We start from the raw sequence: 27,927 nt of genomic DNA on the forward strand, positions 1-27,927 counted from the left end.
GAAGTCATGAATATTGAACTCATATATTTTGGGGATAAGAAGTCAATTCAACATTTTAGCTTGTCTGAACTGTTTAACCTTGGCTGTATGATTTAAGGGTTCACATGACAGAAGGAGGAGGCCTTTTCCTGAGTATCTACGGTCCAGCCAAATTGTTCCCTCCTTCTGCTCCTCTGCACTGCAAAAAAAGACACTGGCTAGTCAGAGTGGTTCAGCCCAAAATTTAAAAAGAGTAATGAGACCTTTCCACCGGCCTCTTTACTGTGTCCTTGCTACTGAGAGGACAGTATCAGGCCAGTGTTATATAATATTTAAAAAAACACAAATTTAATGGGAGAAATTTCAGTATAATTTAATATTTCCTATTAAATAATGTCTTTCAAAACCAGCTTGCCAATCTCTTTAGATATTCACCTTAGATCTAATTTACTTTTTTGATTGTGGTAAAATGCATATGACATAAATTTTGCCCTTTTTACTATTTTAAAGTTAATGATTCAATGGCTTTCAATACATTCACAATGTTGTAAAACCACGTTGTGTTGTGCTAACTAGCTCCAAGAATTTTTTCATCACCATAAAGAAAACCTTGTACCCATTAAGCAGTTACTGCCCATTTCCCCCTCACCCAGACCCTGGTAACCACTAATCTATCTGTCTCTATGGATTTGCCTATTTTGTGTTTCATAAAAATGGAATCATGACATGTGGCCTTTTGTGTCTGACTTCTTTCTCTTAGTATAATGTTTTCAAGGTTCATCTATATTATAGTATGTATTGGTATTTCATTCCTTTTTATGGCTGAATAATATTCCATAGTATTGATATACCTAAACCTAATTCTAAAATATACCTTAAAACCATAGATATATTATAAAAAATTTACAGACAACTTGGGAAAAAGAAAAAAATCTTTTTTTTTTTTTTTTTTTTTTTGCATTACGCGGGCCTCTCACTGTTGCGGCCTCTCCCGTCGCAAAGCACAGGCTCCGGACGCGCAGGCTCAGCGGCCATGGCCCACGGGCCTAGCCGCTCCGCGGCATGTGGGATCCTCCCGGACTGGGGCATGAACCCATGTCCCCTGCATCGGCAGGCGGACTCTCAACCACTGCGCCACCAGGGAAGCCCAGAAAAAATCTTTTAATCTCACTATCCTAACAGAGATAGCGATTACATTTATTTAAGACTTTCTCTTGTGAGAATGTTTTTCCAGTATTATCAGAAAGCATATCCAATGGATATACAATTAACTGTGAATAATTTCAATCATTAGAGCACATACATTTTTCTACTTTGTCACATATCTTCATACATAATGACATTAGATTCTAGGTATAACTGAGGTGCATAAAGTGACAAAAGGCTGCATAATGAGTTGGTGATAAAGCAATGACAAGAATTTATATTTCTGGAAACTTGCTCCTTCTACCCAAGATTAACCCTCTATAGGCATTTCCAAAATTATCATTGATCAGAAATTACATGTGATAGAAAAAAATGGCTAAAATAGCCTTAGTTCTTCTCAATTACGGTCTTGTTCACTCTCATTGACCATTGTTTCAAGAATGGAACCCTGTGAAATTCAGAACTAAATGAAGGCTTGGGTGGTCCCAAACGTAATGATAAATAATGAAATATCAGAGTAGAACTTAATGATTACTTCTACATTACAAATTGTGCTTAAAGTATACGTTCTTTCACAAAGCTACATGGATTTTATATGAAGAAATTACCTTCAAAATCATCCTTGAGAAAATCAGGATTTTTGGTGCTTATTTTACAGGTTGGACCTGAGTAGCCAGGATCACATATACACTTGGTTCCATTGATACAACTCCCGTGTCCGTTACACATCTCTTCACATTGGGGACCGATATAAACATTATCAATGGCCCATGTCACTGGCTGAGAGCCAGCAGGATAAAATCCTTGGTACCATCTGAAACGCACAGATCTGGAAAAGAGATACAAGCCCTTCAAAATCTAATCAACACATTAATGTAAGTAAGCACATCTGATCAATGAGCAGTGGGCAGTTACTACCTCTGCACCACACTCAAGAAGTACAAAACATGGTTCAACATTTCAGGACCATAAACTCCATTCCTCAAACTCCAGGATTTTGCCAATAAAGTTCCTGCTTTCTATAAGCCTTTCCCAATCCTATCACTATGTCAAAATTCCACTTGAGCTTCCACCTTTTTCAATATTGACTTTTCTTGGTAAGGATTTTTCCATTAAATACTGTCTATGTTCTACATAACTAATCTTTTCTTAATGGAGGTAAAATTCGCAAAGTATAAAAGTAATAATTAACCATTTAAAGTGTACATTTTGGTGGTGTTTAGTACCTCCACAGTGTTAGCCAGCTATCACCTCTATCAAGTTCCAAGACACTTTCATCACCCCAAAGGAAACCCTGTGCCCATTAAGTATTCTCCCCTACACCCAGACCCTGGCAACCACTAATCTGCTTCCTGTCTCTGTGGATTTACCTATTCGGGATATTCCATATAAATGGAATCATATGCTATATGAGCTTTAATGTCTGGCTTTAGTCACTTATCATAATGTTTTCAGGGTTCATCCATGTTGTAGCAAGTATCAGAATTTCATCCTTTTTTATGACTGAATAATATTCAATTGTATGGCGATATCAACTTTATTTATCCATTCGTCAATTGATGGACATTTGTTTTGTTTCCACCTTTTGGCTATTGTGAATAGTGCTTCTGTGAATATTCGTGTACAAGTATTTGTTTGAATACCTGTTTTCAATTTTTTTTTTGTAGAATCATAGTGGATTTGGTGGGTCATATGGTAACTAACTCATCCCTTAATTTCTCTCTCTTCCATAATTTTGATGGAATTTCCATTATTATAGTTATCACAGCTGGAGGTATTTAAAAGCACACCTATTTGCCTCATTGGCTATGAGCTCCTAGAGGCCAATGCTCATACCTCTTTCTTTTTTGCACTCTTTCACGGTGCCCAGTACAGTGTTTCACACATAGCAGATGCTCAATTAATGTTTCTTGAATGTCATTTGTTATGGAAAGCCTTAAAAGCCAAACTAGGGTGTTTTTGATTTTATCCTATTGGCAACAGAAAGTCCCAAAAGATTATTTTAAAGAGAGGAGTGACAGAGTCAGATTTATTTTTAGTTCAATGTCTCTTATTTCTTAATTTCTTTTTTTTTTTGCGGTACGCGGGCCTCTCACTGTTGTGGCCTCTCCCGTTGTGGAGCACAGGCTCTGGACGCGCAGGCTCAGTGGCCATAGCTCACGGGCCCAGCTGCTCCGCGGCATGTGGGATCCTCCCGGACCGGGGCACGAACCCGTGTCCCCTGCATCAGCAGGCGGACTCTCAACCACTGCGCCACCAGGGAAGTCCTCTTAATTTCTTTTTAAATGAAACGCAGTTTTCCTTTTTACTTGAAAGATGATTGTCCTATCACGTTGCTGACGATAAGTTAGCTACTTAGAAATAACCTACATATTTAGGTAGCAGGCCAGAAATAGTTGAGTATATTTTATTATGTACAAAACTCAGTTCGAAGAAAATAGGCTTTATTTCAGAGGAGCTAGATATAGAGATGGCATGTGCACTCATATTTGTACCCTGTGAATCTGTCCAATTTTCAATTATATAGAAACCAAATTCAGAATAGTTCTTTTTATTTGAGAAACAAATTAGAAGTCAGTATTAGAAGCATTTACTAGACTTCTAAAGTTTAGCAGATGGTAAAGTAGATGGAGTCAAGTTCCCACATATAATTTTAACCCTAATTTCATTGTTTATATCAAGACTCCAACTATATTAAGCTGCCGCCAAAATGCCAGTTCATAATTAACTTTTATTTTCTAGTACTTGTCAGAGTTTAGTCTTGGCAAGAAGCACTTCCTACCTGTTGAACTTTCAGTCTGCTGAGCTGAGGGAAACGGCTGGAGTTTTCCTTTGAACAGAGCCTACCTCGATTTTGTTTGAACTTCTTATTTATTCAAATGTTCTGAATAAAAATGAACCACCTTGGTTGGATATTTATTATTGTTCACCTGTCTTGACACAGAAACTGCAGGCACTATGATAAATGGACTGAAGGGTCTGGTTTCACTGTGGTTCCCAGTCTGCTGAAATCTTATTTTGAAAATTTCTCACTGCCACCCTCCCTGGTGAATGTCAGCATCTGTTCTCCCAAGCCAGTGGCATCCAAAAGAATCTGTTTTTTTAATGTAAACTTAAAATTTCAAGCACACAGCAGTGTCTTCATTAAATAGGGGTTTTGGTTGACTCATTATGAAACTGCATAAAGCAAAAGCAATTAGGAAGTTTTAAAGACAAAAAGACTCTAAATGAAAAAGACACAAGGGTGATGTGAATAAAATTCGATGGAAGATCAATACTTATGCTGCAAATGTGAATTGACTATATGTAAAGGCAAGAAACAGCCATTTCTGCACCTGAAACATTCAGTATAGTTTTTTGGTACCTAGTGTCCTGTGAGTGCACAGAAAAAGGCAATTTAAACATGGGTAATATATTTTTTTTAGCATGTAGCACTTGTGCCATTATTATGTACCATGCTGAATACAAACCAAGGAATGGTTCACTGAGTTGGAGAAAATTTAACTTTTGCCTTCCAGCAATTCATGCCTGTGTGGGTCTTAAGAAGAGTGCTAATTGTTTTCCTGAAACAAGGACTAGACAACACTTCTAAGGCAAATTCTTCTCTTTGCAGAAGCAGTTGAAGGCAGTTTGAAAGGTAGGTTTACACCACTGTGAGAGTGGACATGCCTCCTTAACAGATTTACTTTCCTTTCATAGAAATGAAAATCACATGGAATGTAAATAACATGATGGTTTAAGTTCTGTACCTTTATAATTAGAGGAGGTATATTTTAAACTGACTCCCAATATACCAGTCGGTGAAAATTCAGCTGTCTGCATTTCTCTCGTTCAGATTTCATCTCCATGCCTTATGTGTAAGCACAGCCTGGTGGACAAAGCCAACTGGTAATGATGCAGGCTCCATGATCCTGGAGCATTGTCCTGGGGTGGGTAGCTTCATTTAGTACCTCTGGTTGGCAGTGACTGTATATCACATGCCTTTAAATCGGATTATTTTCATGTGGGAACTTGCGGAAGCAAGTCTCAGTTGTTAAGACAATCTAAAATCATGGCCTTCACCCTATCTTTAGGGTTGTTTTCTATTTAATCTAATTCTCAGCTGAGCAACTGGAAGAAATTAGCGGTCCACTAAAAAGGAAACCTGGAGCTTTTCACAGTACCATAATGATCATGGATATTGGTCAAAGGAGCCGAAGTGATTGTTCATCCAGCCATTTTCCCCTGCCTGCACTGCCCATAAGCACAGATTTCTGGCATTTATGTTTCTGTTGCAACGCTTGGCCTTCTGGCTGTAGCTGATTTGCTCAGATTTTCTTTTCTAGAAATGTAGAATTAAGAGTTCCAGAAGATGAGAGCTGGAGTTTGCTGACTGACGTTAACATAGCATGATAAAAAGGAGGATCACGAACTCCTTTTGCTGATGCCCCCAAACTTCCTGAGTGGAGTCCATGCTCTTCCCCAGTATTTTTCTAATAAGTTCTTCCACTTTTTCGGTAAGCCTCTTTATATTTCTCTTAACATATGATCTTAAATAACACGACTGATTTTGGATAAAAAATTTTTCCTAAGCTATATCCCCCTGCTCAATTCTGCTATAGACAAGTTCACACCCCACCCCCGAACACCCCAATAGCAGCTTTCCGGTTGTGCTGGCTGAGTCCTTCAGCTCTATTTATTCCTGGTCTTCAGAGATTCTCCTTGCCTCCTCAGCTGTCACTTCTAAAGAATCTTGAGGAGAAGGGCTTCCCTGGTGGCGCAGTGGTTGGGGGTCCGCCTGCCGATGCAGGGGACACGGGTTTGTGCCCCAGTCCGAGAGGATCCCACATGTCGTGGAGCGGCTGGGCCCGTGGGCCATGGCTGCTGAGCCTGCGCTCTAGAGACTGCCCTCCGCAATGGAAGAGGCCACAACAGTGAGAGGCCCGCGTACCGCAAAAAAAAAAAAAAAGAATCTTTTGGATGTTTTGCTTAGTAATGCTTGTTTTTAAAAAACAATTAGATTTTCTAATAATTAGAATAATATCCTGGTGTAATAGTAAGAATTAATAAATTACTTGATAACACAAAATATTAGTATTTAGCAATCAAATTATAAAAATTTTGCTAATGATATGATGAGGAGTGAATGGATTTATGTTCAAAGAGAATGAAGACTTTTTTTTTTTTTTGCGGTACGCGGGCCTCTCACTGCTGTGGCCTCTCCCGTTGCGGAACACAGGCTCCGGATGCGCAGGCTCAGCAGCCATGGCTCAGGCTCAGCCACTCCGCAGCATGTGGGGTCTTCCCGGACCGGGGCACGAACCCGTGTCCCCTGCATCGGCAGGCGGACTCTCAACCACTGCGCCACCAGGGAAGCCCTAGAATGAAGACTTTTGAAGATTCACTTTCACCCTTTTGGAAACATACTAGGTGTTAGTAGTTTTGCTTGAAGACTCAAGACTTCTAATTATGCTGAGTTTCACATCAGGAATGTAAATCTATCTCCATCTTGAAAGTATGATATTAGTACTTCCTTCTTTTTTTGGCATGCCCTTAAGTTTTTATTCTGAGAGAAAAGACAAATTCTGAGGCAGACTGCTTTGCTGACTTCCTCTCTTTGTTCACTTATACTATTAGTTTTATTTTTTTGAACTATACTTTTCATTTCTATTGGAATTGAAGTCCTTTATCTCCAAATAGCTTTTCAACAGAAGAGTCAAAGATATGTAACAAGAATGCTGAGAAAGGTTGAAAAAGTAGAAATGCCTGGGGAAAGAGCGCTAACAACTTTTTTTTTTATGAGACACCTGGAATATTCTATGGGCTTCCATCCTCCATATGTGCCCTCTCCTTGCACGAAAGACATAGGCAGATGTTCAAAAGTAAAAATTCTAACTGCATTTATATTGTGAGGTAGGGGGCAGAAGGGAGACGGATTATAACACTAGGGAAACCATATTTCTGTTGCTTCCTAACTGATCTAATAAAGACCCATGGGGATATGAACCCCAGGATGGGGTGCTGCCCAGGGTGTGCTCCTTTAAATCTATCTTCAAACTATGAATTAGTAGTATGTCAGTTTCCTATGTTTTAAACATCCACTGATCTACTTTCAGTGGAGAACTGAGGAAGAAATGTAAAGTGAAAATTTTCCTGATAAAGTGGCAAGGCAACCATGACATCACGGAGAAAACTGTGAAATGAGAAGAACATGGTGCGAAGCAGCAGGTCCTTACCCGCAAAGGTGCAGCTTCCCAAAGTGCACAACCTCCCTCCTCCAGCCCTGGGTGGTCCCCGCGTAGTAGGTGCTGCTCGGGTGGTGCTCCGTGGAGCACAAAGAGCTGACATGGCTGCTGCTGTGGTAGCAGAGGGGGAGCAGCAGGTGCCAGGTCGCCCCAAAGTCCCTGGAAAATTCCAGTCTGACCGGATCAGCAGAGGAGCTATCAGTTGAGCATCCGACATTGATCTTGGTGAAGAAGAAAAAATGATACAAATTACCTCAGAGCAACAAGCCTTGAAATGATTCACCACTTCATTATTTTCTCGAGAGTCCATTTTCCTGGGAACTGTCTTGCTGAAATACTTAATACCATGAAATTCTGTTTTGCCTGAGTAATACTGCATATTACTTTTAAATAACACTTTTTCATAAAGAACCTCAAAGGGCCTCATGAAAAATTTACTTTCCCTCATTTCATAAAAAGCTAGGAAGTGAACAAGGCAGAGGTTGGCATGGAATTCCAAATTTTACCTTTAGCCCACTTTCACTGCCAAGCCAAGCAAATCGTAATGAAAAGACTGCTTCCCTAATTCTAACCGTTAGCTTTTTTTTTTCAGACTGCTGGATGGAAAGAAGACCTTCTACTTTCCTTCCTGTGATACCTTCAAATAATCCCCAAAGTACTGCACATGGAGAATCTTCAGTATGTTTTCAGTCTTAAAACAGAACAAAATACAATTATTGTCACTATTTCCCTGGCACAGGGAGAATATTCTCAGAAAGACCTTTTTAACAATTAGGGAAATAACCACTCCATTCCTTTTTCATACTGTCAAGTGAATTAAACTAAAACTTAAATAAAGCATGTGATTCTTTCTATGAAAAAAATTTTCCCACTTCCAATTGGGGTCAACATTTTCTTGCTGTCAGAGCAACCAGATATATTTATATAATATTTGTTGTTCTTGAACTTACTCCTCTTACCTTATGATGAGTAAACTATGGACATTTGATAAACTTTTCAGCTATAGGCATTTGTCTCTACCTAGATTCTTCTGATAACAGAACTCTTGAAAGGGCCACAGGGATTACTTTTTATTAACATTTAAAGCATAAATGTTAGAAAATATAACAGAAGGTTATATAAGTAACTTAAAATAAAATCAGAAAATATAACAGAAAGCTTAAAATAGATAGAGAATAATTTCTCCACTAAGGCATCATTTGGTCTCTGACTTTAAGATGAAAGGAGCAACTCTAATTTAGAGGATGCAGTTAATCTAGAGCAAATATTCAAGATTTTTGTTGATGAAATTAGGCACTGTCCAATGGTTGGTATAGATTTCAGCTATGAAACAAGTATCTTCAAAAGTTAATGCGGTGGGGGGGGGCGGGGGCTTCCCTGGTGGCACAGTGGTTGAGAGTCTGCCTGCCGATGCAGGGGACACGGGTTCGTGCCCTCGTCCGGGAGGATCCCACATGCTGCGGAGCGGCTGGGCCCGTGAGCCATGGCCGCTGAGCCTGCGTGTCCGGAGCCTGTGCTCCGCGACGGGAGAGGCCACAGCAGTGACAGGCCCGCGTACCGCAAAAACAAAAACAACAACAACAACAAAAAAGTTAATGGGGGGTTTCCCTGGTGGCGCAGTGGTTGAGAGTCCGCCTGTCGATGCAGGGGACATGGGTTCGTGCCCCGGTCCGGGAAGATCCCACATGCTGCAGAGCGGCTGGGCCCGTGAGCCATGGCTGCTGAGCCTGTGCGTCCGGAGCCTGTGCTCCGCAACGGGAGAGGCCACAACAGTGAGAGGCCTGCGTACCACAAAAAAAAAAAAAAAAAAGTTAATGGGGCCCTCCCGGAAGGCCTTGGGGCACAGCGGTCCCACCCCCTGTGCCCAGAACGGAGCCCACGTCTCCACAGAGCTGGAACTCCTGGCTCGGGGTCTCTTCCCTCCACTGTCACTGAACTGCCCCGGAGCCTGAGGGGAGGACGGCCTCACTGAGGCTGCCGGCTCTGGAGGGGCCCCAGCAGCCGAAGCCGTGACAGTCCTGGGGACCGCGGGCCGGATCAGTCATCCTGGGTAAAGCCAGCTGCCATGTCATGAGGACACTCGAGTAGCCCTAAGGAGAGATCCATGTGGCAAGGAACTGAGGCCTCCTACCTACAACTGCGTGAGACATGAAAAATGTTCAACATCAAGAATTATTAGAGACATGCAAATTTAAACTACAAAAAGGTATCACCTCACACAAGTCTGAATTGCCATCAGAAAAAAATGTCTGCAAACAATAAATGCTGAATGGGTTTCTGAGAATGGGTACCCTCCTGTGCTGTTGCTGGGATGTAAACTGGTAACAGCCACTAATCAGAACAGAATGAAGGTGCCTTTAAAAGGTAACAATTGAGCTACCATATGATCCTGCCGAACCACTAATGGGCCTATAACCCGAGAAGACCAGATTTCAGAAAGACACAGGCACCCAAACGTGCACTGCAGCGATATTTACACCAGACATGGATGCAACCAAAATGTCCATCTACAGATGAATGGGCAAAGAAGAAGTGGTCCATGTACACAATGGAATATTAGCCATGGAAAAGATGAAACAATGCCATTTGCAGCACCACAGATGAGCCTAGAGATAATCATACTACACAAAGTAAGTCAGAAAAAGAAAGACAAATATCCGATGATATCATTTACTAGTGTTATCTAAAAAGTGATACCCATGAACATATTTCCACAGAGAAAGGCCCATACAGACTTAGAAAAAGGTGAAAGGAATGGAAAAATTAGGATGTTGGGGTTAACATGCATTTAATAATTCATATAAAATATATAATCAAGAAGGACCTACTGGATGCCAAGGGAGGTCTACTCAACGCTCTGTTAATGACCAACATGGGAAAGAGTCTAAACCTAATTAGATATATGTATACGTATGAATGAACCAGATTCTGTACACCTGGAACAAACACAACATTGTAATCAAATTTATTCCGATAAATAAAAATTAAATTAAACAAGAAAAAGAAAAAAAAAAGTTAATGGGAATTCCCTGGCAGTCCAGTGGTTAGGACTCCATACTACCACTGCAGGGGGCATGGGTTCTATCCCTGGTTGGGGAACTAAGATCCCTCATGCCATGTGGCGTGGCCAAAAAAAAAAAGTTAATACTATTGAACCCTAGCACAATGTACCTTTGGTTCTGCTGATTTTATCTAAGCTTTTGAAATATATAAATGTTTTTCTTTTATACATTATTAGTTTGCTGTCTTGAAAAATATAAGGAGTCTGTGAATATTAATGAAACACCCAGAACTTATAAGAAACAGTATAGTATTATTTTATCTGTAAAATTCATGACACCATGATAAATATTATATAAATGTGCTGGCATGGTATAGTTACATTGACCTGGATCCTAAGTAATATATAAAAATTGTGACTATAATAATACTAGAATAGTATGGTCCTTTTCATTTTTATAATGTTTGAAATAATCTATTTTGACAATTTCCCATTGTAGTAGGTGAGGAGATTATGTCATAAATAAAGGACCAAAATTCAGAAATAAACCTTAGTGGAACAATTGGTTCTGCTAATAAAAGTGAATTATGATGTAAAATCTCTTTTGTCCTTGCACAAAAATGGAAAGTCATAATGCATGAAATCATCTGAGATTTTCCTCCTCTTTCCTAGCTTTTGTTCAAGATAAAATTTAAGGCATTTCTAATAGAACAAAATCAAGTACCTCAAATTGTATGATGGTGTTCTCATTCACATTCAGGTCACGAGCAGTAATGGAATGCTCACCAACTTCATTTGAAACAAACACCATAGCTGAATCTTCCTCGCTGTTATACAAGAAAACAACAAGGAATCCATTTAGGCAAAAGATCATTGTGACCTGTAGAGAGCAGGGGTTTTATTTTTACCTTCTCAATTAAGTACTTACGGTGCTCCTTTGGAAGAATATGGGCAATAAAGACCAATGTTACCACCAGGGTAGAAAAACCAATTGTCTTCTCTGGGCCCAAAGTCAAAAGTATCTAGAAGCATCACAGGGTTGTTTAAATTATTTCCATCGATGATGAAGTCATCAACAATCCAGATTTCTTCTTTCTTACCTAAGGCATTTTTGGATAAAGCAAGTTTTTTCAATGGTGAAAATCAGATGGACATTTTTGCTCATTGGAAGAAAGTAAAGGACAGAAGGTACTCAGTAACAACCGATTAAACAGATGCCTTCTAGACAAAGAAGCACAAACTATGTAAGTGCGTTTACACGGATTAAAGTGTGAAAAAATTAAGCTTTCAGTGCTATTAAATTGACATTGCATGGAGCAGCTTCACTAATTTCAGAAGGCTGGTAAGAGTCTGCTGCCCTTCCCGTCACAGCGGTGCTATGGACCCTCTACCACAAGAGTGGGCTTTGAGTTATGCTTTCATGGTTTAGGGGACTCTGTATGATACCGGAATCTGTGAGGATGGGTGGTCAGCCTGTGGATTTAGTACTGAGTTACACTAACTAGTCTATTCATGGAGTAACTCAGGACTTTTTAGAGTCAACCCATGACTTAGAATCATGCTTCCTTCAGGCTGAAGGATCATGGCCATTATAACACTGGCTTGATGCACAATTTTATTTAGGTGTTAAAAACTACACAGAAGAAAATATTCTGTGTTATATAATACTTTATTTTCCCCTTAAAGCATTTCAAAACTTGTATGCTTAGTTGAAGATATGTGGGAACATACAGAAAACTAGGAAAATCACTCCTTAGGCTGTCAGAATTTGACTCAGCCACTTAGGCAGGGTGTTTAAGGAAGATATTACTGAGCAGATAAGAAGGGTGAGCTCAGTGCTTTTGTAAAAAATTGCTTGGATTTAACTGGAAACAAGGTGATAAGACCATACCAAGCAGAAACAAGATTCCTCAAGGATGCTTTTTCACTGATTCCTACTTTTAGTAGAATTCTTACAAAATATAAAAAAGGATCTGTAAATAGGAGCCCGTGGAAACAACCTGATGGTTTAAATGAAGTCACATGTGCCTCTCCCTCTCTAATCCTATCACTATTCTAATCCTAGTAGCTTTCTTCCCTTTTCTTATTTTGGAAGCAGTTGGTGAAAACAATGAAGAACAATTGGTGAGCATTCCAAACATAACATGAAGACAACTATCCTCTGGACTGTGAAACTGGTTGCATTTCTTTTTTTTTTCTTTTTTTTTTTTTTTTTGAGGTACGCGGGCCTCTCACTGTTGCGGCCTCTCCCGTTGCGGAGCACAGGCTCCGGACGCGCAGGCTCAGCGGCCATGGCTCATGGGCCCAGCCGCTCCGCAGCATGTGGGATCTTCCCAGACCGGGGCACGAACCCGTGTCCCCTGCATCGGCAGGCGGACTCTCAACCACTGCGCCACCAGGGAAGCCCAGGTTGCATTTCTTTTTTGGACTTTTCCTCAGTGATTATACAAGATTATTTTTTCTGTTCACGGTAAATTAAAATTATTTTTTGACTTACTAGTAATGAAGGAAATATTCAGGTTAAATTTTAGAGATGGAAATACATTTTTCTTATCCATTTCTGTGTTACCTCTGCAAAGAATCTGCTTAATATGATGTCTCTGTGCTTACTTAGGCCATTAAATGCATAATTTGGTAGAGTCTGGTCCTTTATAATCAGTAGTTAGTAGAATTACAGGAAGCAATAAAACATTATAAATTTGTAAAATCCTTCTCTGTAACCACCATTTGAAAATACTGTTAAATTATACATTCACGTCAGCTTATCACTGAGGCAAGTGTATGTGATAAGAATATTTTATCTCAGGCACTATCTGCTTTGTGTCAGTTCCTCTCACTTTGTCACGGCTTTTGCTGTAATGCTGTTCTATCTCACTAATGAAGTGCCATACTCAGAAGAACTATGGGGACTTCCCTGGTGGTCCGGTGGTAAAGAATCCACCTTCCAACGCAGGGGACACGGGTTCGATCCCTGGTCGGGGAACTAGGTTCCCACATGCCGCGGGGCAGCTAAGCCCATGTGCCACGACTACCGAGCTCGCGTGCCTCAACTAGAGATCCCAAGTGCCGCAAACTACAGAGCCCATGTGCTCTGGAACCCGCGTGCCACAACTAGAGAGAGAAAACCCGCACGCCACAATTAGAGCGCGCCACAATGAAAGATCCCACGTTTCGCAACTAAGACCCGAGGCAGCCAAAAAAAACAAAAACACATAAATATTAAAAAAAAGAACTATGTATTCCTAAATGAATTCAGTAAAAAATGTAGTTACAACTGATGAATACCTAATGGTAAAGCTGGATTAAATTTTAAAAACCTTCGCTCTGTGACAGGATTTAGCTGTATTTACATCAAGAGAACTTAGGAGTCAAGCCCGAAGATAATACATAGTCAAGTATGAAGATAAAGATATATAAAGCTAAATATTCCTTGAGACTCCTCAAAAGCGAAGCATGTAAAAGGTGCTGTGGATAGCGAAGCCACTCAGCTGACAAACGCTTCCTCCACACCTTAGCAGCAAGCATGCTGACGTGCAGCAGTCAGTTGTGATCATAGGAGAACATGTGCATTCTTACCATTGTTATAAGGTTGCCAGAGTCTGAACCTTGTAGCGTTGGTTTGGGCAGTGTATGGCAAGGGAACATTAATGAAAAGTATGTTGGTCATTTGAGGAAAGTAAAATTCATCCATCAGGTGCCAGGTGATTCCCCCATTGGCGGAGAATTGTAATAGAATAGAGTGGGACCTCTCTGGGGTACCTAGAAAGAAGGTAACAGAGGCATGAACACATCATTATAAAAATGGGGAGATGGTATGATCTTAGACTATTTTTTTTTGCATTGATGCATAAGCTGACTTATATTCACATAGACACCTTAGAGCCCAAATGCTTCTGAGGCAACTTAAAGTGATGATGGGTTGGGATTTCTGTATAAATAGATCTCAAAACACACACCAAATCTTGCATTTTCACAGAATAGTATCTCCCTCTTTTTCTTAGATATGAACACATATCTTTTTGTATTTCATTTAGGAAATATCACATCAAAATTTTTTGATTCTATAGGCATCACAGTTCTACAAAGGGCCAAACATTTAAATCTCAGAATACACAGAAAATCTACTTGAGAATTTATTATATCCAAATGGCATTATTTGTCAAGAAAATTAGTCAGTTAATATGAAAGGTCAGAACGACAGAGTTGACTTTTGGGGTTCACTGTTCACATCTGTGAAAGAAAATCCCAAGTTTCCATAAGTTAAATTTTTTAAATTTAAATTTCTTACGGCTAGAAAGAAGTGGTGGAAAAAAGACTCAGGGACATGATGATAAATTTAACTACCACAGGACTAGTATGATTACTACATCTGTATGAACTTATTATAAAACAAGTAGTTATCTTACCCTTATATTAAAAGGAATATATATTATAGAACATTTGTGAACACTATGTACTCAAATTTATGTTAGCTCTCCCATATAACAAAATTTATAGGCCTCAAATCTGTTACTTCTCTGTGGAGGAGGAATTATAAATGGGGAAATCTGCTTGAAGGGAAATAGTGAATTCATACTCATAGAAATGGCTTACCTTTTGCTATAAATCGAAGTGAAAACTGGACATACATTGTATTGGTACAGTCTAGATCTCTTGAAATGAGCATCCTTAGTCCTTCCTATAAACAAAAACACATATGTTAGGCAATCTTCTTTCATTTGCAAAATTATTTTCCTTTGATTTTATACATCTAACTTACATTAGCTAAATGATACATAATGATCAAGAAGCAATACTTGGTCCAGTTTGGAAGGAAAAATTGATCATTTCCCCTTTCAATGGCTTTCATTCCCTATGCCTAAATAACAATATTTCATTGTCTCAACTCCAAGTCACACTTTGCTGTGACTTATAGAAAGCAGTGAAAGAATGATAGCATTACATATCTACAGGCCTTTTTAAAAAACAGCCTCCTTTGATCACAGCATGTTGTGAGAGGAATAACGAGGAAACAGACGGAAAATGTGCCAAGTGCTCCTGCTGGAAGCTGGGAGCTAATAGGTAACTTTTTCAGGGTTCCATAGAGTCTTAGGAACTTACTCATTTGCGTGCTGTGACGGCCCTGGGAAGCTCTCATTCAGGCTGACACAACACCCTCCAGTTGGTCAAGTTAAATAAGGCATGACTAAGCAAGTCCCCAAGCCCGGGCTGGAACCATTCATGCAGAGAAGCCAAGGAAGGCGGAAAGTGATCATATTGGCTTTGGTAATTTTTTCTGCTAATTATTTCTGGCTGCCTGGGATTGACAGCTCCATAGCTTGTTTTCTCCATGTGTACACAGGGTTGCGGTGACAGCCAGTAAAACAGAACTTCACTATGCAGATGTCCTAGGTACAAACAGCCCTTTCGGTTTCTCAGGTCTGACTCTGAATAAAGTGGCTCTTTGGTGGTGTGGGGCTGTGTGATACTGAGTGGACACTGTCTATCGATTTCTTAATTATCAACTAACAAATACCAAATGGAATCTTAGGTAGAGAAAGCAAATCTTCCTCTTCTTCTTAACATTTATTATAGAGTACATTCTTCAATAGCTGAACATTTTTAAATAGGACTGATTTTGTAATAGTAACCATATATTGAGTGCCTACAACATGCTGGGTTCTAAAAGAACCACTTTACTCCTTTAAGAAGCACCTATCACTCCTAAGGGAAATATATTATTATCTTCCTGTTGCAGATAAGGAAACAAAATCTGAGAGGGACGGTAACTTACCCAAGATTGCAAACGTGAGGATAGCAGGATTTGAACTTAGATATGTCAGATTCTGAAACTTATCCTCCACCCTTTAAGATACCATTATTTTGTTTATTAAATTATTTTTTGGTTTGGGGAGAGATATCCAGCTAATGTTAAATTTAGAATTTGAGAATTATTTGATATGGTAATGAAAAAGCAACTGCATTTATACCCATCCTTGAACTTCACAAAGCATAGATTCAAACTTCCTGGATTAAAGGCTGCTGTGTAAAAGCCTTATATTTCCAGTCTTATTTTTCTTTTATCATAATAACTCACTGCCCTGCTCAGTCCCTGATGCTTGATCACTGCACGTCTTTATGTCCTTACCCTCTGCCTCATACACTTACAAACAGAAGGCCTTGGATGTTTTTACAGCTTGGCGCCATGTAGAGGTTAAGCTTATGGGGAAAGGTCACTTCTTCATCTTATCAATACAGTGAAAAAGCTTTGAGGTGGGTAGTTAATAGATCCAGTTCATAAATATCCCTTGACAACGTCAAGATAAAGGAATATGATTATTCTTCCCCCTTGATTATGGAATGTGAGTATAAAATTGTTCCCATGGGTCAAAATAAGTCAGCCATAAAAGAACCCATTTTATAGTGTATCTTGTAGGAGCAATTTTTTTAAAATTTATTTATTTTATTTATTTTTGGCTGCATCGGGTCTTACTTGCGGCACACACAACCTTTGTTGAGGCAGGTGGGATCTTTCATTGTGGTGTGTGGGCTTCTCTCTATTTGTGGCGTGCGGGTTTTCTCTTCTCTAGTTGTGGTGCGCAGGCTCCAGGGTGCGTGGGCTCTGTAGTTGTGGTGCGTGGGTTCTAGTTGAGGTGCGCAAGCTCAGTAGCTGTGGCCCGCGGGCTTAGTTGCCCTGCAGCATGTGGGATCTTAGTTCGCTGACCAGGGATCGAACCTGTGTCTCCTGCATTATAAGGCAGATCCTGCATTATAAGGCCAAGGGAAGTCCCTTGTAGGAGAAATTTTGTTGAAAGTTGGCATGATCTGTAATTATGAAAGTATCTTTCTTTCATATTTAAAATTTTGTTTATAGTTAAGCACTTGATATTGATAATTGCCCAGTGGAACTGTCATGCCCAGCTTCTGCATATATTCTAGTTCATACACATGTTTTTTTTCTCATCCTCGTCCAGATTCAGTAATCCATTGTGCTAAAAGTGAAGTTATTTTAATAGTGGATAGCACTCCTGAATCTATAAACATTAAAAAGAGCCTATCATTTCCTTTTTCACAAAAGAATGCCTTTCTAGGTCAAACTACAACCTACTGAATGGCACACGCTGAGCCCTCTCTGCATCTTGCAGAGCTGATAGATAATATGTCCAACACATATAATGCTTGGCTGCCCTTGCATTTGGATGGCTACAGGGAACATATAAAAGACTATATGTCTTCCTTGTTTATAGGATCTAGAGACCAGTTTAATTCTACTGCTTAAAATTTTATCAGGTAAAGATATTTGAATCACAGGACTTTATCTTTTTTGGTCTTGTCAACTGCTTCAAGTAGATAGTGGTAATGAGAGCTAAAGTCTCAGACAAGACTTAAAAACGTACACACAAAAAAACAGAAGATTCCACCCCGAAATGTCCTGCCTCAATTTTTTTTGGCCCCTTATAGCACTCAGGGACTTATAAATCTCTCTGACCCTTAAAGTGCTTTTTCTATCTCATCTAAAACTTGAGAAGAATTCTGGATTCAAACAAGGACGATAGTCAGCATCTATTAGCTATAATTGAAAAAGTTCCAGGGTGTCTAATTTTCTAACTGTTAGGTGTTAATTATTAAGGACGTACAGAAACCCATGCAGATTTTTGTTAAAGATTTCATTTGCACACCTAGATTAGCCAATTTCCCCAGCTGAGTGAGACAGGATGTAGCATGTATTCACATATGAAGATGTGCCAGCTCAGCACTGTTTCACACAGTTGCTTACCAACCCTCTAACCAACATCTAGATTGAAATACAAAAAATACACTAATGATGTTTGAGAATGTTATTTAACTTGGCTTAAATGTTTGGTTTTCTTAAAGTCACCAAATGGTTGTATTGGTAGGAGGAAAAGAAAGAAAGTGAAAGGAAAAAGCAAAGATCTTCCGTAAAATCAATTAAAAAATATTCTAAGTTAGATACTTAATTACACATAAAATGCTACATTCAGAAGTAGTATATATATAATTTTTACATATATAATTCCAGCAGAGAGTAAAGAAGGTCTGATTACCAAAGCAAAGGAAAAATTTTATGCCTAAGTGATCATAAAAAGTGACTGCAGTGAATATAAGAGGAAACATTTTTTGTTGTTGTTGTTGACATGAGCATATTCATGTTCCTTAAGGAACCTGTTTTACTGAAATATAAATTACATAAAGGAAAGTATCAAATTATGATGGAATTATCACAAAGTAACACAGCTATGTAATTTCCATACAACTCAGGAAACAGAACATTACCAGCAGTCCAGATGGCCCCTAATTCTCTCTTCCAATTTATACCTCATTTTCTTCTGCCCAAACCACCACTATCCTGACTTCTAAAACGATGATATGTCCTAGAAGACAATAACTATATATAAAATAATACATCATCTGAACAGAAATGCATGTGTGTGGAGCAGTGAGTGAAGTAGGGAATTCAGTGGCAGTGAAGAAGAATCTTATCTGACCCCTTTAAAAATGAGCGATGTTCCAGATTTGATGGTTTCACCATTCAGATTCCCCCTCTCTGCACCATATACTTCAGGCCAAAGGTCGGGATGTAAGTTCCCGTTGAAATCATCTTTAAGAATCGAGGGCAGAGGAACGACAGGAACACAGTAGGTTCCACCAAAGCCCCGGTCACACCTAAGAAAAAAATGAGCGGAGAAAAGGAATTATCTGTCGTGAGATCAAGAAGCCATCTTTATCTCTGCATTACAAAGAAAGAATCTGCCAGTTTTATTAACTTACACACAGCGTCCGGCATCACAAATCCCTCGTCCTGAGCACATCCAAGGGCACCCGGAGGCCAGCACAACGTTATCAATAGCCCAGGAGTCAGCCCCCATGGTGTAGTTGGCTTGGATCCATCTGAACCGGGTCCTGGGAGAGCTAAGCAAAAACAAACAAACAAAAGAAAACGACCAAAAAAAAAAAAAAACAAACCACACTTGGTTTGAATGGCAACCTTCAAAGCACAAAAACATTTATTTTAATTCTTTCCCTTTAAAGTGCCCTCTCTGGGTTCCAGTTCCCTCTTTATTTGAGACACTTCGTTTTCATACCAAGTAATGGATGTTGTTTACTCTTGACCCACAAACAGGAGAGTAGAAAACATGCTTTAAAAATATTTCACCATTTCTTTCATACAAGAGCCTCTGAACACATGTGAGATGGGAGAGTTACTTTGAACTATCAATTTATTCTGTGTTTGAACTACATGCAGAACCTTAGTTTTTGCTTTCAGGCTTTTACTACTTTTCAGTACTGGGAAAGAGATTGAGGATGATAACCATGAGCATAAGTTGGAATCTTACAAAGGTCTTGCCATGAGGTCTCTGTTCTACTGCTCCCTAAATGGTTTCTGAGGTAGTAAATGGAAGCCCTATCCAACCTCTCCCTCTATTTTGGTTCCTGAGGGCCTGGCTCCCTTAAAGGTGAAGACTAGAATGATGTGATGTACTCCCATGTTTTTTATTATATTTGCAATCTGTTATTTGGAATATACTGTCAGAAGACCACTTTATCCAGAAATATGTGCAGCCTTACCAAACAGCAGTCTCTCATTTAGGAACAGATTGCACAGTAGAAATGTGTTAGTTATTTGGAAAGTAGAACACAGCTGACTTGAAGTGGAATTTCAACAGTAAAATCTCAAGTGCTATAGTTTCCCCTACACAAGCTCTCCTTCAATGCAACACAGCTGCCAGCATGGTGGCTCTGAAACAGAAATCTAGTCACATCAACACTCAGCTTAACACCCTTGAAATGGTTCCCCAACACATGCAATGTCAAGGCCAAACCTCTAATAAATACACGGCCCCTTCATCGTCTGCCCTCTGCCCTTGCCTCATCTTCCCCTATTGCCTCACAATTATACTCTGATAGCATGGAATCCTTGCACTTCCCCATAAACTCTTGTTTCTTCTGGCCTCTGGGATTCTATTTTGGTTTACAACAGCACATATGCCCCTCCTCCCCAACAAGCGCTTTTCACTCAGACAAGCTCTACTCACTTATTTAGACTCAGCTCAGACATCAGTTCCTCCAGAAATCTCCCTCCGATCTCCCCAAACTGAGTTAGGTAGTATCTCCCTGTGTTTCAATAATACCATTGGGTTTTGCTTCTGCTATCATTTTATAAGATAACTATTTAGATACCTGTTACCCTAAATAATATATTTGGATCCTGGCATCAACTTATTCATTTTGTGTCAGAGACCTAAAACATAATAGATATTCAATAAATGTTTGTTGAATAAAAATAAAGTGAATAAATGAGCTACAAGTTAGCACTCTTTAAAGCTCTGGGGTCCACAGGAAACTATTTTGGGTTATATACTAAAATGCTTTGATTTCCTGTGTTTGTTTGTTTTTTTTCTGCCACTTGTTTGTGCCTCTCTGAATCCAAATTGAACCAGGAAAATGGAAACCACTGTAAATATTTAACACAGAGGGAATTTAACACAAGGAATTGGATGCACAGTTCATGGCAGAGCATGGGGGCAGTGAGGAAACCGGAGTTTAATAAGTCAGGAAGCACTACAAGTCCAAAGATGGAGGGACACGAGAGGAGATGAGGTTAGTGCCCAGGGGTCAGTGTCACATGGAAGGACATCTCGGGGGAGCTAGAGCTGCTGAAGTTGGCCAAGATGCACTTGAGATAGAAAGGGAGGGGAAGGAACACCCTGGTTTAACTTTATTTCCACTCTCCAATTTCTTGCCAGTATCTGCTACTCTCTAAATCTATCAGGAAGCCAGCAAACACATGCAGCTGGCAATGCAGCTTACAGAGGACAATTTGCCTACAATTCAGAGCAGAGCAGTGGAAGGGAGATACAGGGATGTGCGGGGAGCAGCCCCAGGAGGGTACAATCTCTACCACCCACCATAGTACACATTGGTTCCTAGAAAGATCCCCAAATTATGCAAATGCCTAAACCACAAAAGTGGGAGCCTGCTGTAAGCCCTAATATAACACCTGAATGTGATCTGAAATACTGTGGAGGGAAAGAAAGATGTAAAAGGATATGAGCATCCCAAAAGAATGAACCTTTTACTCTTATTCTGGTACTGAGATTAAAAAAAACCCAAACAGGGGCTTCTCTGGTGGCGCAGTGGTTGAGAGTCCGCCTGCCGATGCAGGGGACACGGGTTCGTGCCCTGGTCCGGGAAGATCCCACATGCCACGGAGCGGCTGGGCCCGTGAGCCGTGGCCGCTGAGCCCGTGCGTCCGGAGCCTGTGCTCCGCAACGGGAGAGGCCGCAACAGTGAGAGGCCCGCGTACCGCAAAAAAAACAAAAACAAAAACAAAAAAACCCAAACAACTAAGGATACTCTTCCACATGTGATGATTTCACAAACTGCTTCATGTGGATAAGTATCAGTCTGGTTATTGGGTAGATATTTGTTTTTACAACAGTTTAAAAACTGAATCTGGTGGGCAGCCTTCACCTTGCTGAAGAACAGAAAAGTTCAGTCTTGGAAAACTCTCGGAACTCTTAACCACATTTAAAAATTGTTACCCAAGCACCTTGAACTTTTCTTTCCCCCCGGTATACTCCATGCATGATTATCATGAGAGAGTAATAGAATTGCCAAGTGGCATCATAATTATTTTCCAGTTAGGTGATAGAAACCTGAAGTTCTGACATGTAGCCAAATGACAATTCTCACATGGTGGAGAGTGGAAGGTAGACAGTGATCCGCTTCCAATTCTGGAATCTCTCGGAGGTGTAAACTGAACTTTCTGTGTAGTGCAGACAGCCAATGGTTGGAGGAACACACTCTTCGGTGACAAGATGCCAGTCCCTGCCATTGTTCAGAGAATACTGGAGCTGTATACCGTGGGAGTCGCTAAAGGGCTTACTACAGCCCATGCTCATTTCAAACTGCAAGAAAGTCGATGCTGACACATGAAAGTCCCAGGTCTCAGCATAACGAGGTTTTCCTACAAAAAAGGAAAAGTTTAATGGCAGCACATAATTGTGCTCTTTTCTTATTTGGTGTTTCTGCTCACCATGCTTTCAGTGGCAAACAAAAATCATGGCTTATCTATAGTGTCTCACATGTGCTTTGGCTTTTCATCTCACGTTGACTATTTTTATCTAGTTAGCATAGACTCAGAAATATGGAAGGCTGCTAACGTGAAAAGCTTTACCATCTTGAGACAGGCTAATAGAGAGTCTGCAAATTGTAATTCTGCAAATTATGAAACATGGGAATGTTTTCAGATAGGTACTTTTGCCCCACTTTTAAGAAACCTTAGTCATATTATGCATGCCACGAAAGACAGTTCCTGCAGAAACTGTTATTGGGTTCACCAAGTTACATTAAAGGACAACACAGGTCTTTACTTCCAAGAGCCCCCCTCAGTACAGGCAGTTATGCACACAGTTTTGCATTAGAGAATCTGCTTTTGGGTTTTAGTTAATTTAATCCTCCAGTTAATTAAATATTCTCCCTTTATCTGGTGAAAATGTATACCTATGTTTTCAGTGAATATCAGAGCAGTATCCATAGAGAGACAGTCAGTATTGACTTGACCTCCTTGGATTCGATACCAGTTGGCTTGCAAATCTAAAGAGCCATCAAATTTGTCTTGAAACCCAGTTTGAGAGCTGTCATTCATTCCTATAAGGACATCATCCAAGGCCCACTGGGCTGAATGCTTCCCTGAAATCAGATGAATAAAGGCAGTTAGAGAAGGTTCATTATATAGCAATATGAATATCTTTATGACTGTGGCTTTAAATCAAATTATCTAGAAATTGACAGCAAATTAAGAAACACACAGTACAACATGGCTTTAACTGGATGATCTAAATGCTACCAGGAAACTTGGGGTGAGCAGTAACTTGCCATGTTGCGGTTGCCACCATCGAAAAGCTGTTGCAGGTGTCTTTGCCTCTCGTGGAAGGTCGATGGAAATGATCTGTGGTTCCAGAAATGACATGAAGTCCAACTCTCGAAGCAAATGCCAGAGTATCCCATTGTCATTTGAATATTGAACAACAAGCCCTGAGTTAAAAGACATAAATCCAGTTACTTAGACAGCTCTCCTAGAGGCAAAAAAGGCAAGGAACAGTATTATTTGAAATGGCAAGACTGCAGGAGAAACTTCAGATTGCATCTCATAGGATGAGGGCACATTCATCTAACTTCCAAGGAATGAATTAGTAGACCTGAAGGCTCATCAATTTCTTGACAGTTTCTAACGCACTGACTCCTAGGAAGTGGGGGGAAAAAATACATAAGCTCTTTTTAAAGACCACTCAGCTTTGTATGAGTGATGAGTAGGTTGGTAAGGGAGACATAAAAATCCACTCCAGATTACGTATTTGAATTTTAGATTCTGTCCTGAACTTTACAAAGTCTCATATCATTATTATATACTCAGAAAAAATATCTCAATCTCCCAGTACAAAATCAAGAAGTGCTCTTTGCCACCAGTGTACCAGATAGGAAGCACAGCCCAATTTGAAATTCTATTAAGCAGAATAGAATTTTTACTGGCACTTCACACTTTGTCAGACCTTGGTCACTGAAGACTGAATAAAGACAAATTATTAAATAGCAAAGCAGAAGAACTCACTCCCATCCGATGGTTCTACCTTTCTACCTTTCTAGTTCTACCTTTCTTTCTCTGTGTCACCTTTCCCCTTCACTTATCGCTTCTACCCCACCTCCCTCTGCCTGTCACCAGGTGTGATTTAGGGAAATGCATGTTAAAGTTTAAGATACTTCGTGTGCTATTCCTGCTACCTATCCCAGAAAAATTTTTCTTTTAAAAGAGGACACAGGGAAAGGGTAATGTTGAATGCAAAGGAAAAAATTGCTAATGATGAAATGGTAGGAATCAACAGGATATATATATGATCATTAGCAATTAATAAAAAAATATATTTTACTTGATGGGGGGGGCAGAGGGCTTTCTTGGCATCTATCTGATTGCTATTCTATAACTGTTCCTAAGACTGGCACTGAATATTGATAATTATGACTGGGGATATTGAAGTGCTTTCTGAGTATTCACAGAAATTACGTTCAGTAAAGTTGCATTTGTTATATTAATTTTATTATGTTCTAATCTTTTTGTAATTGCAATAATTCATGGTTCTTACAATAACTTTTTAGTTTCCTCATTATTGACTAACCAGAACATCTCAATCCCTCTGTCATGTTGCACAGCAAAGAATTTACTAAAATTAAGTTTCAAGAAATAATATGATAAAATATAGAACTAAAAGAAAGCCTTTTAAGGTTAATTGATGTTACATGGAATTACTGTCACCACATCTGACAAGGGGTGATGCCAGAAATAATAATGACTAAGATGCAAAAGAATTGGAAATCTCAGGAGAATTAATCCTACCATATTTAAAATAGAAGAAATCATCGTGTTTGATGAGAGGATAAAAACAGCTCAAAGAATAGGAACTCTTTGGGGAGGCAGTATGCTGTGTATGCGTGTAGACATGTGCAGTTGGAGCTTCAGTGGGTGGAGGTGAGACCCATGTGCTGGAGAAGGGAGAGAACCACACCAAAGTTCATGAAGAACACTGAAGCTAGGCTCTTTCTCATTTTTATTCTAGTCAAGGTGAGGAGCATCTGAGAAAACTCCAGTCTCCAACCCTCGATGTTTTCTCAAAATATAGTTTTTCTTGTAGATATTAATTTCTTTGATATGGTTTATATTTAATAACATAGGGGAGAGAGAGAGAGGGAGAGAAAATGAATAATTTAGATAGTTATCTGGGTGACCTATTTAGAAAGCAGATACGGTACCAAGAAATGAAGCGTCACAAGACTAAAATCTCACTGGTGGTCCTTTAGCACCTTCTACTCAAAGTATGGTCCAAGGACCAGTGCCTGCATCACCTGGGAACTGGCTCTACCTGTGGTGTTTTTACATGTCCACAAATTCTTTGACACTCCTGCCATCAAAAGTGAAGCTTAATTCTCTTTTTGAGTGTGGCTGGACTCAGTAACTTGCTTCTAATAGAATATCGTAGAAGCGGCAATGTGTGACTTCTGAGAGTAGGCCATAAAAGGCGCTTGCACTTTCTTCCCTGCTCTCTCATGGTTGTCTTTCTCTGAAGAAAGTCAGCTGACAGGTAGTAAGGACACTCAAGCAGCCTATGGCTAGGTCCACTGAAAGAAACAGGCCTCTTGCCAATAGCCATGTAAGTGAGCATCTTGGAAAGAGATCCTCCAGCCCTGGTTGAGTCTTTAGATGACTGCACCGTCTTGGCTTTTATCTTGCATGCAGCCTCATGAGAGGTCTGGAGCCAGATCCACCCAGCAAAGCTGCTCTTGAATTCCTGACTCACAGAAACTAGAAGATAACAGATGTTGCTTTAGGCCACTCAGTTTTGGAATAATTTGTTACGCAGCATACCACCCAAGTCCTACTGAATCAGAATCTGCATTTGAAAGCCTCCTAAAGGATTCAGATGTACACAGGAATATGAGAAACACAGCTCAAGAGGTCCATACTCCATTTGGTTTCTTCTTGCTGCCTTTCTCCTCATTAACTTTTTCAGGAGTGTCACTTATACCTTCAGGCAGCCACAAGATCTACAGAGATGAGGGCACCAATTCTGCAGGACAATGAAGTGCCTTGCAGATAAGTATGAAAGAATGGAGAAATGCAAGATAGGGAAACAGCAATACCCATATTTTATATCAGTCGCTGAGCCTCTTTAGCTGTGTCATCTAAACACTGTCCATCTGAATAAACCAAGCCATCTTAGCTCATCTACTGAGTGTTTAAGGAACATAAAACATTTCCCTTTTTAAATTACAATTTCATCTACAATCTTCCCAGTCTTATTGAAAATAGCCTAATTTTGATTTTAATTCCAAATATGTAAATTGAGGCTTCAGCTTGAGTATGTAAAAAATTGTTACTTTCATCACTAGAAGAGATTTGTTCAAGGATTTAGGCAGATTTACATTTTAACAACCAGTTTTCAATAAAAGACTGAGAAATGCCTGTGGGATGTAAATTACACAGGCAGCAGTGAGTTCAAGAAAATGGCTCAGAGTCGTCGAGAAAAAGTTGTGTTCTTAAAGGAATCCTAAGGGAATAAGCCCAACAGGGCAGACAAGAGCATTTGTAATCAGAGGTTAAGTATAGAGCAGAGCTTCAGGTCAGTAAGTGGATGCTTCCCACTGTACTCTGGCCAGAGTTGGTCTTTTTTTCTCATATACAAATAGGGGTACGGATTTGTAATTTTCAGAAGAGTCATGCACATATGCACATGCACACAGTTGCTACACTATGCCAACCACAAACTATTTTTAAATAATAATTTTATTACAAGGGTTAAGGACAACATTAAAGTGCTCTACCTCTCCAATCAGCAAGCAATGTCTTGGGACAGGACCCCATCTACCTTTGCATCCCTCAAAGCTCCTGTCTCTGTGTGGGCGGAGAATGTGCTCTAGAAATACTCCTTTGCTTTGAACTACATATTGTTTCTGCAGGGTGATCCTGTAAAAACTTAAATCAGGTTACATCACTACCTGACCTAAAAGCCTCCAATTGGTTTCCCTGACGACAGTGGATTCCGACCCCACCTCCCTACCACGACCAGCAAGGTCCTGCCTGACTGGGCCCCTGCCCCTCACCCCCAAGCACTCCTCGACCTTCACATGCCCCAGGCCACCTGGCTTTCTTTCTGTTCCTCCAATACCACAATTCTTTCCCACCTCGTGGCCTTTGCTGTTTCTTCTGACTGGAAAACTTCCCCTGAGCTCCTCCTGTGCTGGCTCCTTTTCACCCTTTAGATTTCAATTTAAATGTCACTTCCTCAGTGAGGCCCCTCCCAGACCATTCTATCGAAATCTGCATCTCCCCCTGCATAAGTTTACCTTCCATCTCATCAGCTTATTTATTTCTGTCTAGCCCATCAATCTAACATCTTGCTTATTTCTTTTCTTTACTGTTGATTTTCTGACTCCTCTTACTAGAATGTAAGTTCCCTTAAGGGCAGGGCTTCTGTCTGCTATGCTCATCATTGCCCCACTAGTTCTTCCCATTCTGGCATGTGGTAGTCTGCATGTCTTGTCCCCTTTACCACACACTCTCTTTCCTTCTGCCACATGGCTGGCAACATCCAGAAGCTCCCCAGCAGCTGTTTCATTATCCTGGGTGCTGGAATGAGGACCTCAGATGACCCATGAGGAAAATGCAGCACAAAGGACAAATCCTTTTTGTTTTAACCCACAGAGATTTAGAGGGTTGTTTGTTATTGCAGCATAACCTAGCTCATCATGATTGATGCATCCGTCTTTCAGTGACACTGTATCGGTGCCACCTAGACCTGTGTCTAGCTTAGAGCAGATTCTTAATAAATGTTTGTCAAGAGATTAGGAAATGCAAAAGAGTCTATATAAGTTTCTAGACTGCTGCTTCAGTAAACAGATTATCTGGATAATTACTAGACTAAAAGTACTGAGATACTTAGAAAAAGTCATGGAAGCTTTCAGTTAGTGATGATATGGCCAAGGACATTTAGAATTGATGAACAGAGCTATTGGTAGCTCTATTGA

At 40.0% G+C, this 27,927-nt stretch overlaps 1 protein-coding gene across 2 annotated transcripts in view; it reads right to left on the bottom strand.

Moving 5' to 3' along the window:
• The window catches only part of RELN (reelin), a 527,392-nt gene that overhangs the window by 64,305 nt on the left and 435,160 nt on the right, over positions 1-27,927 (bottom strand). For both annotated transcript variants that reach the window (XM_022554391.3, XM_089917770.1), the window contains 11 exons: positions 23,230-23,388; positions 22,855-23,043; positions 22,045-22,318; positions 19,120-19,260; positions 18,837-19,014; positions 14,944-15,028; positions 13,927-14,109; positions 11,279-11,450; positions 11,075-11,177; positions 7,341-7,570; positions 1,734-1,954 (listed from right to left, as the gene is read on the bottom strand). In XM_022554391.3, coding sequence (XP_022410099.1) covers positions 1,734-1,954; positions 7,341-7,570; positions 11,075-11,177; positions 11,279-11,450; positions 13,927-14,109; positions 14,944-15,028; positions 18,837-19,014; positions 19,120-19,260; positions 22,045-22,318; positions 22,855-23,043; positions 23,230-23,388 — 1,935 coding nt within the window. The remainder of the gene's footprint in view (positions 1-1,733; positions 1,955-7,340; positions 7,571-11,074; positions 11,178-11,278; positions 11,451-13,926; positions 14,110-14,943; positions 15,029-18,836; positions 19,015-19,119; positions 19,261-22,044; positions 22,319-22,854; positions 23,044-23,229; positions 23,389-27,927) is intronic.

This window comes from Delphinapterus leucas, chromosome 9 (genome assembly GCF_059928025.1).
Source record: "Delphinapterus leucas isolate spDelLeu-1000000601 "Yukka" chromosome 9, BTC_Dleu_Yukka2, whole genome shotgun sequence".
In the NCBI taxonomy this organism is placed as follows: Eukaryota; Metazoa; Chordata; class Mammalia; order Artiodactyla; family Monodontidae; genus Delphinapterus; species Delphinapterus leucas.